The 14336-nt window shown below is 45.3% G+C and overlaps 1 protein-coding gene across 4 annotated transcripts in view; it reads right to left on the reverse strand.

Annotated features, from left to right (window-relative positions):
- The window catches only part of LOC120066088 (inositol hexakisphosphate and diphosphoinositol-pentakisphosphate kinase 1-like), a 66762-nt gene that overhangs the window by 20831 nt on the left and 31595 nt on the right, over positions 1-14336 (reverse strand). For 2 of the 4 annotated variants that reach the window (XM_039017186.1, XM_039017184.1), the window contains exons 17-27: positions 14122-14304; positions 13262-13403; positions 11953-12176; positions 11369-11496; positions 8310-8424; positions 7929-8036; positions 7642-7758; positions 7427-7564; positions 5968-6070; positions 4300-4428; positions 2188-2250 (exon numbers count right to left, since the gene is read on the reverse strand). In XM_039017186.1, the coding sequence (XP_038873114.1) occupies positions 2188-2250; positions 4300-4428; positions 5968-6070; positions 7427-7564; positions 7642-7758; positions 7929-8036; positions 8310-8424; positions 11369-11496; positions 11953-12176; positions 13262-13403; positions 14122-14304 (1450 nt within the window). The remainder of the gene's footprint in view (positions 1-2187; positions 2251-4299; positions 4429-5967; positions 6071-7426; positions 7565-7641; positions 7759-7928; positions 8037-8309; positions 8425-11368; positions 11497-11952; positions 12177-13261; positions 13404-14121; positions 14305-14336) is intronic. The other 2 variants (XM_039017188.1, XM_039017187.1) reach the window with 1 other exon arrangement.

Below are 14336 nucleotides of genomic sequence, written 5' to 3' on the forward strand. Positions count from 1 at the left end.
AGAGGTCAGGACAAAGGCAACAGGTGTTAATGGGCAGATGGAGTGGGTTGGTTACGTGAATGAGGTCTGTTGAGTACTGTAGGTCGTTACTGTGCATCAGTAACGGGAAATCCCTGTTAGCGCCCACTTGAAAAACAAAGAATCAGACCAAAGAGACACAGAAAAGCCATTTATCCACCCCACCTCTCTTTAAGTACTGCCAGTTTATATAGCTTTATTCATACGTGACGCAGGTCCAGACCGTACTGTATCCAAACCCACCTTTCTATATACTGCATGGGCTGCACTGTTTAAGGCCTCATATAAAAACACTGATCACCGTAGCCATCGCAGTGAGTACCAGCAGAAGTCCACGCAAATCTCTGTCAACACAGACACAGAAACCATGTGTGGAATCTCTCAATTACGGAGGCTATGCATAGTCCATCTGCTCCTCGTAGTCAGATGATCCGGGCACTTGGATGACATACAATACTGCTATTCGGGAAACTCACTCAATCTGTTTAACGGAGCGAGCGGAGAGCAAGGCCCAGAGGCGGCAGTTTGAATGGGTCTCTCCATAAACCAAGCTACAGAAGAAGTCCCAAAACATGTATATTTGTTCACGTCGAACAATGTCGTGCACAAATGCTCACCACTGTTATTTTCCCCCATCGTAGCAGCTCAGCTCCAATAGGTTGGGCCAATCTGACTGCCATCAGAGGGTTCATCCATGCATGACGAACCCATCACTGCTGCCTGGACACCTAGGCCATGCCAAGTACCAATATCTTTAATAGCGCACAGCAAAGTACATAGCAACAAGACTAGATTGAGACCAGGAAAAGAGATGGGAGAAATGAACGGTCGGTCAACCCCCCCCCCCCCCCCCCCCCCCTCGATGGGCATTCTTGATAACAGAAGTTTCCGGGGATTAAGTGACGTGGACACATAAAGCAACACATATAGGGCAATATCTCTTCCATAGAACGTTGTACTGTGAATGCCCTTTCTGTCAACCACCAAGTGGTACAGCCACGTTTGAACGCCAAACATGAATTCAAATGAAATGAATAGATTCAACCCTTTCCTCCACTACCCATTGTTTGATGCTATTATTCAGTAGGTTTAGCACGAACTCCGTTTTCATTGGGTCAAACTGAAAGGTCTATCGCGAGTCGAACAAGAGATTTTAACAGTCATTTCATGTGTAAAAAGTTGTTTTTTTGAAGGCTATTCATTAGCTTTAAACACAGGTTATCCTAATCTAAAAGTAGACTGGAATGGTGGAGGGGCTAACCATCTCTCCAGAGAATGGGTTTGAATGAACAAAAAGGAGCATGTGAGGATAAGTAATATGTATACACAGCAACACATGGTGATATATCAGTGGGGATATATTCCATATACAAACACTGAGTGTACGAAACATGCTCTTTCCATGACATAGACGGACCAGGTGAAAAGCTATGATCCCTTATTGACGTCACTTGTTCAATCCACTTCAAATCGCTGTAGATGAAGGGGAAGAGACAGGTTAACAAAGGATTTTTTAAGTGTTGAGACATGGATTGTGTATGTGTGCCATTTAGAGGGTGAATGGGCAAGACAAAAGATTTAAGTGCCTTTGAACGGGGATATGGTAGTTGGTGCTTGAGGCCCCCGGTTTGTGTCAAGAACAGCAACGCTGCTGGGTTTCACACGCATCAGTTTCCCGTGTGTATAAAGAATGGTCCGCCACCCAAAGGACATCCAGCCAACTTGACAACTGTGGGAAGCATTGGAGTCAACACAGGCCAGCATCCCTGTGGAACGCTTTCGACACCTTGTAGAGTCCATGCCCCGACAAATTGAGGCTGTTCTGAGGGCAAAAGGGGGTGCAACTCAATATTAGGAAGGAGTTCCTAATGTTTTGTACACTCAGTGTATATCCATCCTGTAGGAAAATGGTGAATCAGAGAGACATATATTAACAGATAAATGCAGTGTAGAGGCCGGTAAACACAGATGTTGTTAAGAATGAACGTTGAAACCAAACAGATGGAGACAGGACGTCTTGTGAAGTAGAAACTCAGAGAAATTGAGATCTTGATATTATGATGAAATTACGCAGCCAATTTCAAACCCAAATAGTTTCCCCCAAAAGACATGCAAGATAAAAGGGAAACTAAGGAGTGGCGAGGTATACTTGAAAAAAGGCAGACATACCGTTAGTCGGATGCCTGGCAAACGACACAGAAAATCTCTTTACTGCCGGCATAGAGAACAGCTCTGAGGAAATAAGAAGGGTAACTGGCGTTACATGCTACCTGTATCTAGTGTGAGTGCATATGTACCTACGTGTGTGTTTTCCTGAACCCCATGTGTCTTTAAACGAATATATTTATTTATTTATTGATTCTTTATTTAACTAGGCAAGTCGGTTAAAGAACAAATACTTATTTACAATGACGGAGTACACCGGCCAAACCCTAACGACGCTGGGCCCAATTGTGCGCCGCCCTATGGGACTCCCAATCACGGCCGGTTGTGATACAGCCTGAAATCAAACCAGGGTCTGTAGTGACGCCTCTAGCATCGAGATGCAGTTCCTTAGACTGCTGCGCTACTCGGGAGCCCGAGTAGGTCCCCTCTATAATGCTGCAGCTACGTACGGTAAATGTGTGTCTGTTCGTGGTGAGTGATATGCAGCATGGGAAGGCAGCATGGAAGAATTGGTAATGAAGGAACAATGGAGAACGTGGATGGGATGAAAAATGATGATTGTGGTTGTTTTGAATGGAGACAGAGGACTGACATTTGGCACTAGTGAAGTGGGCATTTGCAGAAGTTACCAATAGCCTAAAATGTACTTAAATCTTCAATCTTTCTGGAACAGTCTTTTGAGTCTATTCTCTATAAAGAATATGCTACGATAAAATTATCTGGAAAGGAAACATCCAGTGATGGCAACAGATTTAACAACAACCTATATTAAAATAGTGTAACCATCTGGATTTGAGAGCTGTAACTCTATAAACACAATCATTGCTCATTTGTCTTTGTAAACGTACCAGTGCCTTTGGCCAGCATTATGTGTGTGTCTGTGAGAGTGAGAGTGAGAGATTGCAAAAACACACAAACACAGAGACAAAACCCCCATCACCAGAGAAAAGCCTTGGTGTTATTCTAAACCCCACACATCTCTAGTCTCATACAAGCAAAAGATGTAACATCTTCAAGCATAATATTAAAGCGACCATTTCTTAAAGTGTACCTAATATCAAGTATACGGTGAAAGCAAAGTGCACAGTGACACCCATTGGACAAAAAGGGCACTTCAATTCAATCCGCAGTGGAACAATCGTTCCTCTTCACATGCAGGTGGCAGGTCATTTGTTCTTCATATTACATACTGTGCAGTTACTATCAGGGTGCTGGCTGATCTGACTCGATGACAAGAGGTAGGTGTCAGCTTTTGGATTAAATTAAGCCAATCACTGTGCGCCAACATGCCAAGCCATATGCCCTGATGAAAACATTTGCGATAATCAGAGCTCAATTTATATGAGGCCCCCCTGGTGGCTATAATAATAGTCAACTCACCATTTCACTCTATAGTGAGTCAGGAAATTGTGGTATGCAAGTGGGAATTATGCAATGCTGGATTAATGGATCTCAAGGCAGATTTGATCCAAGCCTTCGCTTCCCTAAATTAAGGGGTTAATATAGAAAAGTCCCTGTTGATTAACAAATCCTTTTACCCCCTAGTTATGACATGACATGCACACTGATACAGAATATATACAATTGTATAGACGAGATTTACTTAGCAACCTAATCACACAACGGTTATGTCATGTAATCAAAGGAAGGCCATGTTGCTTTGTTTAGGAGAAGCAGGATTACTGGTCATGGGTAACGCATTTGATTGTGCGCAATCCAATACCAATCCATGCTCAGCATGCAATGTATAAAACCTCAATTCTTAGCATATAATCACAATTGTGGTCACTGCTCATGCTGTTGGGGGGGGGGGGGGGGGGGGGGGAATCACTCAAGCAGAGGATTGTTCTAGAGGCAGAAGGATAGAGGGGGGAAAGGAGGGCTCTCGGATAATTTGGGTGATCAAATAACTTCTTGTCCACTAAGGTTGGGAAGGAGAGACAAGAGTGTTTGAGCAGGAAATAAAATGGCAGATATGGCGGACATTTGACATTTACGTTTTTTTTTTTTTTTTTTTTTTACAGGCACCATGTACGGCATTTTCAGCGGCCATGTGAAAAGACAGGAGTTAGATAGCGGTCGATAGAGACAGAGATGGATAGAGGAAGGACGTACCATCTCCAAAAGGCAAACCGGGGGACAAGGGGGGTTTGCGGTGGTGGGTGCGGACGTAGTCCCGCAGGTTGGGGGCGCTAGAGGACACCCCCAGGACAGAGGCACTGAAGAGGCCCGAGCACAGGGACCCTGTTGTGGAAGAACCGCAGGGTGGGAGAGAGGAGGGGAATGGGGGATGGGAGGGGGGGGGTGGGGTTAGTACTCATTGCACACCATGCGGTTCTTAATAAGAGCAGTTCAGTGTTGCTAAGGGGTGTGTGTGTGTGTGTGTGTGTGCCTGTTTATGAATAGAGTGGAGCACACAAACGGAGACCACTCCTAACACCGGGCCCCTAACCCCTCCTACAAGAAAAATAGATAAGGCCTCTCCTTAAGGTCTTCTGGGATAGGAGACTGCCTAAAGGCTTTACACTTATATCAACAACTGGTAGGACCACAGACAAAGGAAGACATGGATTTAAGAAATAAGGGGGCTTTTTAGTGTGAATACAATGCAATACAATACAAGACTAATGAGAACCTAATATAACAAAGTGGTCAAGGACTGTGGGGACAGAAACATTGCTATTGTCACAAATAACATAGGTTTTCTATAACCATCTGTTCAATTCCTAAAGCAGTTGGCATAGAAACAGTCACAGCAGAATAAGAATGCACCTTTATTTTTCCTTTATTCTGGTCTAAAGTGAGCTGTGCTGGAATCGGTGGTTTGGTGGGATGCAGGGACAGCGACAACATTTGAATGGTAATTTCAAAACAGGTTGACATAATTGAACAAGCTTGGTGCATACAGTACAATAGGAGAATGGAAAAGCAGTGGAAAACACATGCACGGGTCAAACCAACCTCAGCCCGAGTTCACATCAATGAGATGCATCCATTGCACATTTTTATTTGTTTTATAAGGGCTTAGTAAGGTGTGAATATCACTGTGTTAGAAAGTGGCCGGACGTAACAAGCACCTCCAAATCCACGCACGGGGGACTAATTGTATCTGCGGTTAAATTGAATCAACTTGTGGAAGATTCCTTGCTTCTCTTGACAGATGAATGTAAATGGAGACAGACTGGAATAGCATCCAGGGGGGGCTCTGCGGAGCCCAGGCCCCCATATATAGAGCCCTATTGGCAGGATAGGTCCTTGGTGGTGGGGCTCTAAGGCTACGTCCCAAATGGCCCCCTATTCCCTACATAGTCCAGTACTTTTGACCAGGCCCATGGTGGTGCACTATAAAGGGAATAGGGGGGCCATTTGCGACACAGCCTAAGATGCATTCTCTCCATTGACCTCTGGCCTACATAGTCTAAGCCTGGGAGCTTTGGCTGCTGGACCTACCTACCACTATGGAGTCACGGCAGCTATGCAGCCATCAGAAAGAGAGAGAAAGAAAAGGAGCGAGAGGGAGAGCGTGAGAGAGACAGAGGGAGGCAAAAGACAGAACGAGAGAGAGAAAGGGAAAGAGAGGTACAGAGAGAGAGAAAGGGGGAGAGAGAATGAGGGGGCCGGAGAGAGAACGAGAGAGCAACAGAACGAGAGACAGAACGAGAGAGCGAGCGAGACACAGAGAAAGAGGTCATTCACATGACCCAAAGAGATTAGTGAGTGCTGATGACAGCGTTGCAGAAATATGACAGTGGCAGCAGTGGTTGACAGAAACCAGATACCCACCTAGGCCAGTCGGTTTGATCTCAGGAGACTGGCGCGAGCAGGAGGGGAAGAGGCGGTAGGAGGCGCCCTTGGAGGAGGAGCCGGAGGTGGTCTCGGAGAGGACCTGGGTGGGGAAAGGGAGACTGTCACAGTGCGACAGACCGAGACTGTCACAGTGCGACAGACCGAGACTGTCACAGTGCGACAGACCGAGACTGTCACAGTGCGACAGACCGAGACTGTCACAGTGCGACAGACCGAGACTGTCACAGTGCGACAGACCGAGACTGTCACAGTGCGACAGACCGAGACTGTCACAGTGCGACAGACCGAGACAGACAAACAGCTGACACTTAGACAGGTAGCGAAATAACCAAGCAGTCACTAATGGAGACATCAAATCAAATGTTATTAGTCACATGCGCCGAATACAACAGGTGTTGTACACTAAGGACCTTACAGTGAAACGCTTACTTACGAGCCCCTAGCCCCTAGTGCAGTTTCAAAAAATACGGATAAGAATAAGAGATAAAAGTAACAAGTAATTAAAGAGGAGCAGTAAAAAAATAACAATATATACAGGAGGGTGCGCCGGTACTGAGTCAATGTGCTGGGCACCGGTTAGTTAAGGTAGTATGTACAGTTGAAGTCGGAAGTTTACATACACCTTAGCCAAATACATTTAAACTCAGTTTTTCACAATTCCTGACATTTTATCCTAGTAAAAATTCCCTGTCTCAGGTCAGTTAGGCACACAGAATGTGAAATGTCAGAATAATAGTAGAGAGAATGATTTCTTTCAGCTTTTATTTCTTTGTGGTGTACTCCTCAATGCCATTGGAGGAATCCCAGAACATATTCCAGTCTGTGCTAGCAAAACAGTCCTGTAGCTTAGCATCTGCTTCATCTGACCACTTTTTTTATTGATCTAGTCACTGGTGATTCCTGCTTTAATTCTTGCTTGTAAGCAGGAATCAGGAGGATAGAATTATGGTCAGATTAGCCAAATGGAGGGCGAGGGAGAGCTTTGTTCTTTTCCCTCTGGTTGCACATTTAACATGTTGATAGAAATTAGGTAAAACTGGTCTCCATTCATTTGTAAAAACAGACGCATTACTTTACTAAGGATCCACTAATAGGGACGGGCTACATAGAACGTTAAAATGCTATGTAGCCTGAGAACCATTGGATTTCCGTAAAGTATTACAAAATTAAGGTTTGTCTCTTTCTATGTGGGTTTGGCCTATCACAGCAATACAATATCTGAACAGATGAAAGCTGTGCCTGGGTTGTGTTTATTATTATTATTAACTCAAACAGGTAGGAACTACCTGGACTTATCCAATAAGAAACATACATATTTTATTTTCCATTGCAAACGGTTTTCCGTTGCGTGCACCAAAAGACACCACCCTAAAATGTGGAATACACTACATTTGGGACAGGGGACACAATAACTAATATGGCCCTGATCAAGTACCTCCATGGAGCCAGTCTTGCGGTTGCGGATCATGGGTGATCTTCTGATGCTGACTAGCTCAGAGAGAGGCAGGGCCCGGTCAGGCTCGTCCTGTGATAGGTCCTCCAGACTGCCTTGGTTGGTCTGCTTCTCCTGGTTCTGGATTGGATTAAAGAGACCGATGAGGGGGGCTGTGGACAGACACACACACCCACCCACACAGACACCACACAGACCTCAGCGGAGGCAGGGCGGAAGCCAAAGCCCAGAGGGACGTTCTCCTCGTCCTCACAGCTCTTCACCCCGGGACTGAAGTGGAGCTCCACATGGAAACGCTCCTCTGACCCGGGGTCCTGTTCAACACACACGGAAACACAAAACATAAGCAATGATGCTATACTACAGAGAGAGGGAGTGAGAGGAAGAGACACATACCGACAGGAAGGTACCGTAATAGTACCAGGTGTAGTAATACTTCAGAAAGAAAAGACGACTGACATAGGGACAGAGAGGCCTAACTGACCTTGTTGTTATCCTCATACAGCATGATGACTATCTGAGTCATGTAGTTGAGTTCAGAGACGGCACTGAGGTAATCCATGGCCTGTTTCCACTGCTGGTCCTTCACCTCCTGTCACACACACAAACACACTTCACATTATAACCAGAGAAAACTACACCTAAAAAATATTTTCTGATTTTGAACCCAAGTCTGCAATATGCATGACCTTGTGTAGTATCACAATTGGTACTTCAAGTGAACTATCCCTTTACAACAACTAACCTGGCCCCAGATCTGTGTGTTCCATCTTGACAACTCCTAAGCTATGATCAGTCACTATTATCATGCCGACTAGATTTGGGACCAGGCTACTTTAACAACCCCCCTGCAGTGACAACGTACATCCAGTAGTCCGCCGTAGCGGAAGATGCTGAGCAGCGAGTGGACGTGGCTCTCGCTGGTGAAATAGAGGCGGGTCCGGACGTGACGCCCTGGAGACATGACCCCCCGCGAGTACCTGAACCACCAGAGGGAATGAAAGACAAAGGGTGATCACTTACGGGGGCTCTAGAGACACACCTCAATGGCGGGTTTACTGGATAGAAACTGAACCTGGGACAGTGACTCACTCAGTGGTAGTGGTACATAGCCAGACCTGGTCCTAGGAAAGTGGAACTCACTACTCAACACGGTGTAATAAGAACTGCTCCTAGGGCGACCGCGGTTCAAATACTATTTAATACTATTTATTGCAATTACTTTCACATACATTTTTAAGTAAGTATTTAATTAGAAAATACAAGTAGAATATTGGAAATAAGTGTGTTTTCAAATACAAACATTTAAATACTCCATGCATTTGAACCCAGGTCTGTTTGGTCCTAGGGGTATTTGAAATGCATTTGGAAATAATTGAAATATTCAACTATCAAATAAAATGGTATTTATTTGTCACATTCGCCGAATAGAATAGGTGTAGACCTTACTGTGAAATTCTTACTTACAAGCCCTTAACCAACAACGCAGAGTAAGAAAATTCTAATTAAACTAAAAATAACATAATAAAATAATAACCAGGATATATACAGGGAGTCGATGTGCGGGGGTACGAGTTAGTCGAGGTAATTGAGATCATATGTACATGTAGGTAGGGGTAAAGTGACTATGCATAGACAGAGTAGCAGCAGCGTCTAAAAGGGGTCCAATGCAAATAGTACGGGTAGCCATTTGATTAACTGTTCTATTGACCTAGACTTGGCGCTCCGGTATGGCTTGCGGTACCAGAGAGAACAGTCTATGACCAGGGCCTTTCTCTGACACCACCTGGTATAGAGGTCCTGGATGGCAGGAAGCTTGGCCCCAGTGATGTACTGGGCCGTACGCACTACCCTCTGTAGCGCCTTGCGGTCGGATGCCGAGCAGTTGCCATACCAGGCGGTGATGCAACCAGTCAGGATGCTCTCGATGGTGCATCTGTACAACTTTTTTCGGATCTGAGGACCCATGCCAAATCTTTTCAGTCTACTGAGGGGGAATAGGCATTGTTGTGACCTCTTTACGACTAACTTGGTATGGTTGGACCACTAGAACCCCGTCGATGTGAATGCGGGCATGCTCGGCCCTCTTTTTCCTGTAGTCCACGATCAGCTCCTTTGTCTTGCTCACGTTGAGGGAGAAGTTTCTGTCCTGGCACCCCACTGCGAATTGGAGTGCGTCTAGGTTTTATGGGATGATGGTGTTGTGAGCATTCGCCAGCCTTTCAAAGCACTTCATGGCTACAGACGTGAGGTCGATAGTCATTTAGGCAGGTTACCTTGGCGTTCTTGGGCACTGGGACTATGGTGGTCTGCTTGAAACATGTAGGTATTACAGACTCGGTCAGGGAGAATTTGAACATTTCAGTTAGACACTTGCCAGTTGGTCAGCGCATGCTCGGTGTACACGTCCTGGTAATCCGTCTGTCCCCTGCACCCTTGTGAATGTTGACCTGTTTAAAGGTCTTACTCACATCGGCTAGAGAGCGTAATCACACAATCTGGCTGGGATATGTACGTACGGTCACTGTGGGGACGGCGTCATCAATGCACTTATTTATGAAGCGGTGACTGATGGTGGTGTACTCCTCAATGCCATCGGAAGAATCTCGGAACATATTCCAGTCTGTGCTAGCAAAACAGTCCTGTAGTTTAGCATCTGCGTCATCTGACCACTTGCGTGTTGAGCAAGTCACAGGTGCTTCCTGCTTAAATGCTTGCTTGTAAGCAGGAATCAGGAGGATAGAATTATGGTCAGATTTGCCAAATGGAGGGCGAGGGAGAGCTTTGTATGAGTCTCTGTGTGTGGAGTAAAGGTGGTCTAGTTTTTTTCCCTCTGGTTGCACATGTGACACGCTAGTAGAAATGAGGTAAAACGGATTTAAGTTTTCCTGCATTAAAGTGCCAGGCCTCTTCTGGATGAGCATTTTCTTGTTTTCTTATGGCCTTATTCAGCTTGTTGAGTGTGGTCTTAGTGCCAGCATCGGTTTGTGGTGGTAAATAGACAGCGACAAAAACAGATGAAAATTCTCCTGGTAAATAGCGTGGTCTACAGCTTATGAGGTACTCTACCTCAGGCGAGCAAAACCTAGAGACTTCTTTAACATTAGAGATCACACACCAGCTGTTAAAAACAGACACAGACCACCATCCCTTGTCTTACTGGACGTAGCGGTTGTCTTGCCGCTGCATGGATTTAAAAAAACGTATTTAACCTTTTTTTAACTAGGCAAGTCAGTTAAGAACAAATTCTTATTTACAATGACAGCCTACACCGGCCAAACCTTAACGACGCTGGGCCAATTGTGCGCAGCCCTATGGGACTCCCAATCATGGCCGGTTGTGATACAGCCTGGAATCAAACCACGGTCTGTAGTGACGCCTCTAGCACTGAGATGCAGTGCCTTAGACCGCTGCGCTACTTGAAAACTACTGGAAAACCCAGCCAACTGTATATTATCTGTCTCGTCGTTCAGCCACAACTCTGTGAAACATAAGATATTATAGTTTTTAATGTCCCGTTGGTAGGAGAGTTTCGAACGGAACTCATCCAGTTTATTCTCCAACGATTGCACGCTGGCCAATTGAACGGATGGTAGAGGCGGGTTACCCACTCGTAGACTAATTCTCACAAGGCACTCAGATATGCGCCCCTTGTATCAGTGTCTCCTCTTCATTCGAATGACAGGGATTTGGGCCTGGTCCGGGAGCAGCAGTAAATCCTTTGCGTCCGACAAATTAAAAAAAATCTTTGTCCAGCGGTAAACACCCATTATAACAGGGTCTAATAAGAACTCGGGCTCAGACAATGGACAAAGACAGTGTGGGACCAACTGCAGCACAGTGATGAGTATCTATAATAACAACTGATCCTAGATCAGTGGCACTGAGCCTCAGACCGTGGTCACAGGTGGCACTGCAACTCACAGTGGGTGCAGCTTGTTGACGGCCTCGTCCTCGTGGGTCCTCTGCAGGTCTAGCTGGATCTTCTTCATCAAGGGCAGGCAGTAGGCCTGTGCAATGTCCATCTTTTCTGGCTTATTGATGCCATACTCCTGGAGAAAGAAACAGAAAAATGCATGCTCAAAGCTATGTTTTCAGGAAATTATTTGGCCTTTAAATAAGCTTTGACTTAAAGATGTTACTTCGGTTGATCATTTTCTGACAGGTTCCTAAAAACAGTAATTTCATAGCCAGGCTTACAGTACTTGAAGGGATAGCAAAGTAAGCTTAGTCGGCATTACGCATTTGAAAAGGAAACGATAAGGAGTAAGAGAGAAGCATCTTGAGCCATAATCATCCTCAGAGACTGAGGGGACGGGAGTCTAAAGTAACACGCTTGTCAAAAATCCTTCCTTCTGTGCGTATGTGTGTGTTCACGTTTCTCTATCCAACCAGGAGCAAAGAAATGTTCAGAAGTCATGCTCCCCACTTGATAGGTCTAGACTAATGCCAGAGTCCCCGTTTGCCAGGTAAACGTGAACGTGTGGGTATTCGTCTTCCCCCCTCACCTGAGGTATGACGATGTCGGCCAGGGCACGGGACAGCCTGAACAGCTCCAGTGTGTCCTCCAGGCCCAGCGTGGAGTTGTGCTGTGTGTCGTACTTCACACAGTCGTAGATGTCTGGGATCTTACTGATGTCGTAGCGGCCGCTCTTATTCCGGAAGTCCCTTTCCAGCTTGGACCAGCGTTGCAGCATCAGCTCCAGGGTCTCACTGTGGTACAGCTGCAGGTCTGGGAACAGGAAAGGACTTAGCATACAAAAAAAACAATCCCACCACCAAGGGGCACTCCCACATGACACCATACACGTGGTCTGCGGTTGTGAGGCCAGTTGGACGTACTGCAAAACTAGCTAAAACGATGTTGGAGGCGGCTTATGGTAGAGAAATGTACATTCAATTCTCTGGCAACAGCTCTGGTGGACATTCCTGCAGTCACCATGCCAATTGCACGCTCCCTCAAAACTTGAGACATCTGTGGAAAGGTGTTGTGTGACAAAACTGCACATTTTAGACTGGCCTATTATTGTCCCATGCACAAGGTGCACCTGTGTAATGATCATGCTGTTTAATCAGCTTCTTGATATGCCACACCTGTCAGGTGGATGGATTCTCTTGGCAAAGGAGAAATGCTCACTAACAGGGATAAACAAAGTTGTGCATAACATTTGAGAGAAATATGATTTTTTATTTCTGGGATCTAATATTTCAGCTCATGAAACATGGGACCAACACTTCACATGTAGCGTTTATATTTCTGTTCAGTGTATATCATATTAGCAAAATGTAAACAAAACTGGAGACACCTAGTCATTTTTGGAGGTATATTTTGACATGACGGCATTCCGATAGCTAGCAAAAAGAGTGTAGGAGCGGTAGATAACTAACCGTCAATAACTTTAGCTAGCTAGCTAAGTAACTTCTCTATCTAACGGAGGTAAAACAATTCACTTATTTACATTTACATTACATTTACATTACATTTACATTTAAGTCATTTAGCAGACGCTCTTATCCAGAGCGACTTACAAATTGGAAAGTTCATACATATTCATCCTGGTCCCCCTGTGGGAAATGAACCCACAACCCTGGCGTTGCAAGCGCCATGCTCTACCAACTGAGCCACACGGGACCAGTTGGCTAGTTAGCTACCGCACCGATCTTTGGTAGCAAATGTAACAGTGTATCCAAACCTGGAAAGCCGTCGCCACTAATGTTTACATTTTGACCTCTTAGGAATGGGTCAAAAAGTCTTATATTGGACAATAAAGTATTTCAATTCCATTCAATTCTAAGCAGGCTGGGCAGAGAACAGACCTGCAGATTTGGGGTCCTCAAGCCTTTTGCGGATCTGGGAGGTGAGTCTCTGGATGAGGGCGTAGACCTGGTCACACGTCCTCACTGGGTTCCCTATGATCTTCATGGAGTTGACCAAAGAGGGGCTGCCTGTAGGGGCCAGCTGCAGCACATAGTAACAGTCACACGCTATTACAGTGGTACAAATCGTGCAGAACTTAATGGAACTGTGCAATGCCAGTGTTGGTATCCATAAAAGGTAGTGTTGAAATGTTATTTGAGACTCTGGAGATTGACAGCAATGACATGATCAGTTGAAGGCAGTACAGTAAGGAATGGATAGGAAACAGAATGGTAGATTAAAAACAATCAAATCTCAAAAACACTTTAAGGAGTGCTCAAGTTGATGGAATTGTCAATGGAGCCTCACATCAGTGTAAGAGTGTAACGGGTGACCATTTCGGTCATAGTTTACTTAACGCCAGCAGTAATAATACATTATGATGTAGTTACTGTATAATGTATTGAAATACTTGTCATTCTTAGTTGAATGCATATTATTATTATTATTGGCTCATTCATGCTTATTATAACTATTAAGGCATTACACCTGCAGGCTTTTAAAAAATGTAACCTTTATTTAACTATGCAAGTCAGTTAAGAACAAATGCTTATTTACAATGACAGCATACACCCGGCCAAACCCGGACGACGCTGGGCCAACACTGAGACAACACACACAATGCCTTAGCCCGGCGCGCCACTCGGGAGCCCCGAGTTAAATGTTAACCATTTCAAAAACAGGGCTTTCCTCCTATGGCCTTTCCAACAACGACTGGGTGGGTAGAAGTGGTCTCGATGAAGGAATCTACAGACTGTACCTTTTGGTAGTCTGCCTCAGTGAAGTCCTGGTCTTTCTGCATGATCTCATGGAGGCGTGCCTTCACCCTCTGCTGGCAGTCGGTCAGAGACTCACTGTCGCTGTCCAGCATGCCGTTCATGTTGGCACTCTTCACCATCTGCACCAGGATGGGAGTCAGCTCCCCCTCCAGAGCCAGCAGACCCTACACAATAAGACAGTTATGAGATATACACG

Source organism: Salvelinus namaycush, chromosome 21, assembly GCF_016432855.1.
Source record: "Salvelinus namaycush isolate Seneca chromosome 21, SaNama_1.0, whole genome shotgun sequence".
Classification (NCBI taxonomy): domain Eukaryota; kingdom Metazoa; phylum Chordata; class Actinopteri; order Salmoniformes; family Salmonidae; genus Salvelinus; species Salvelinus namaycush.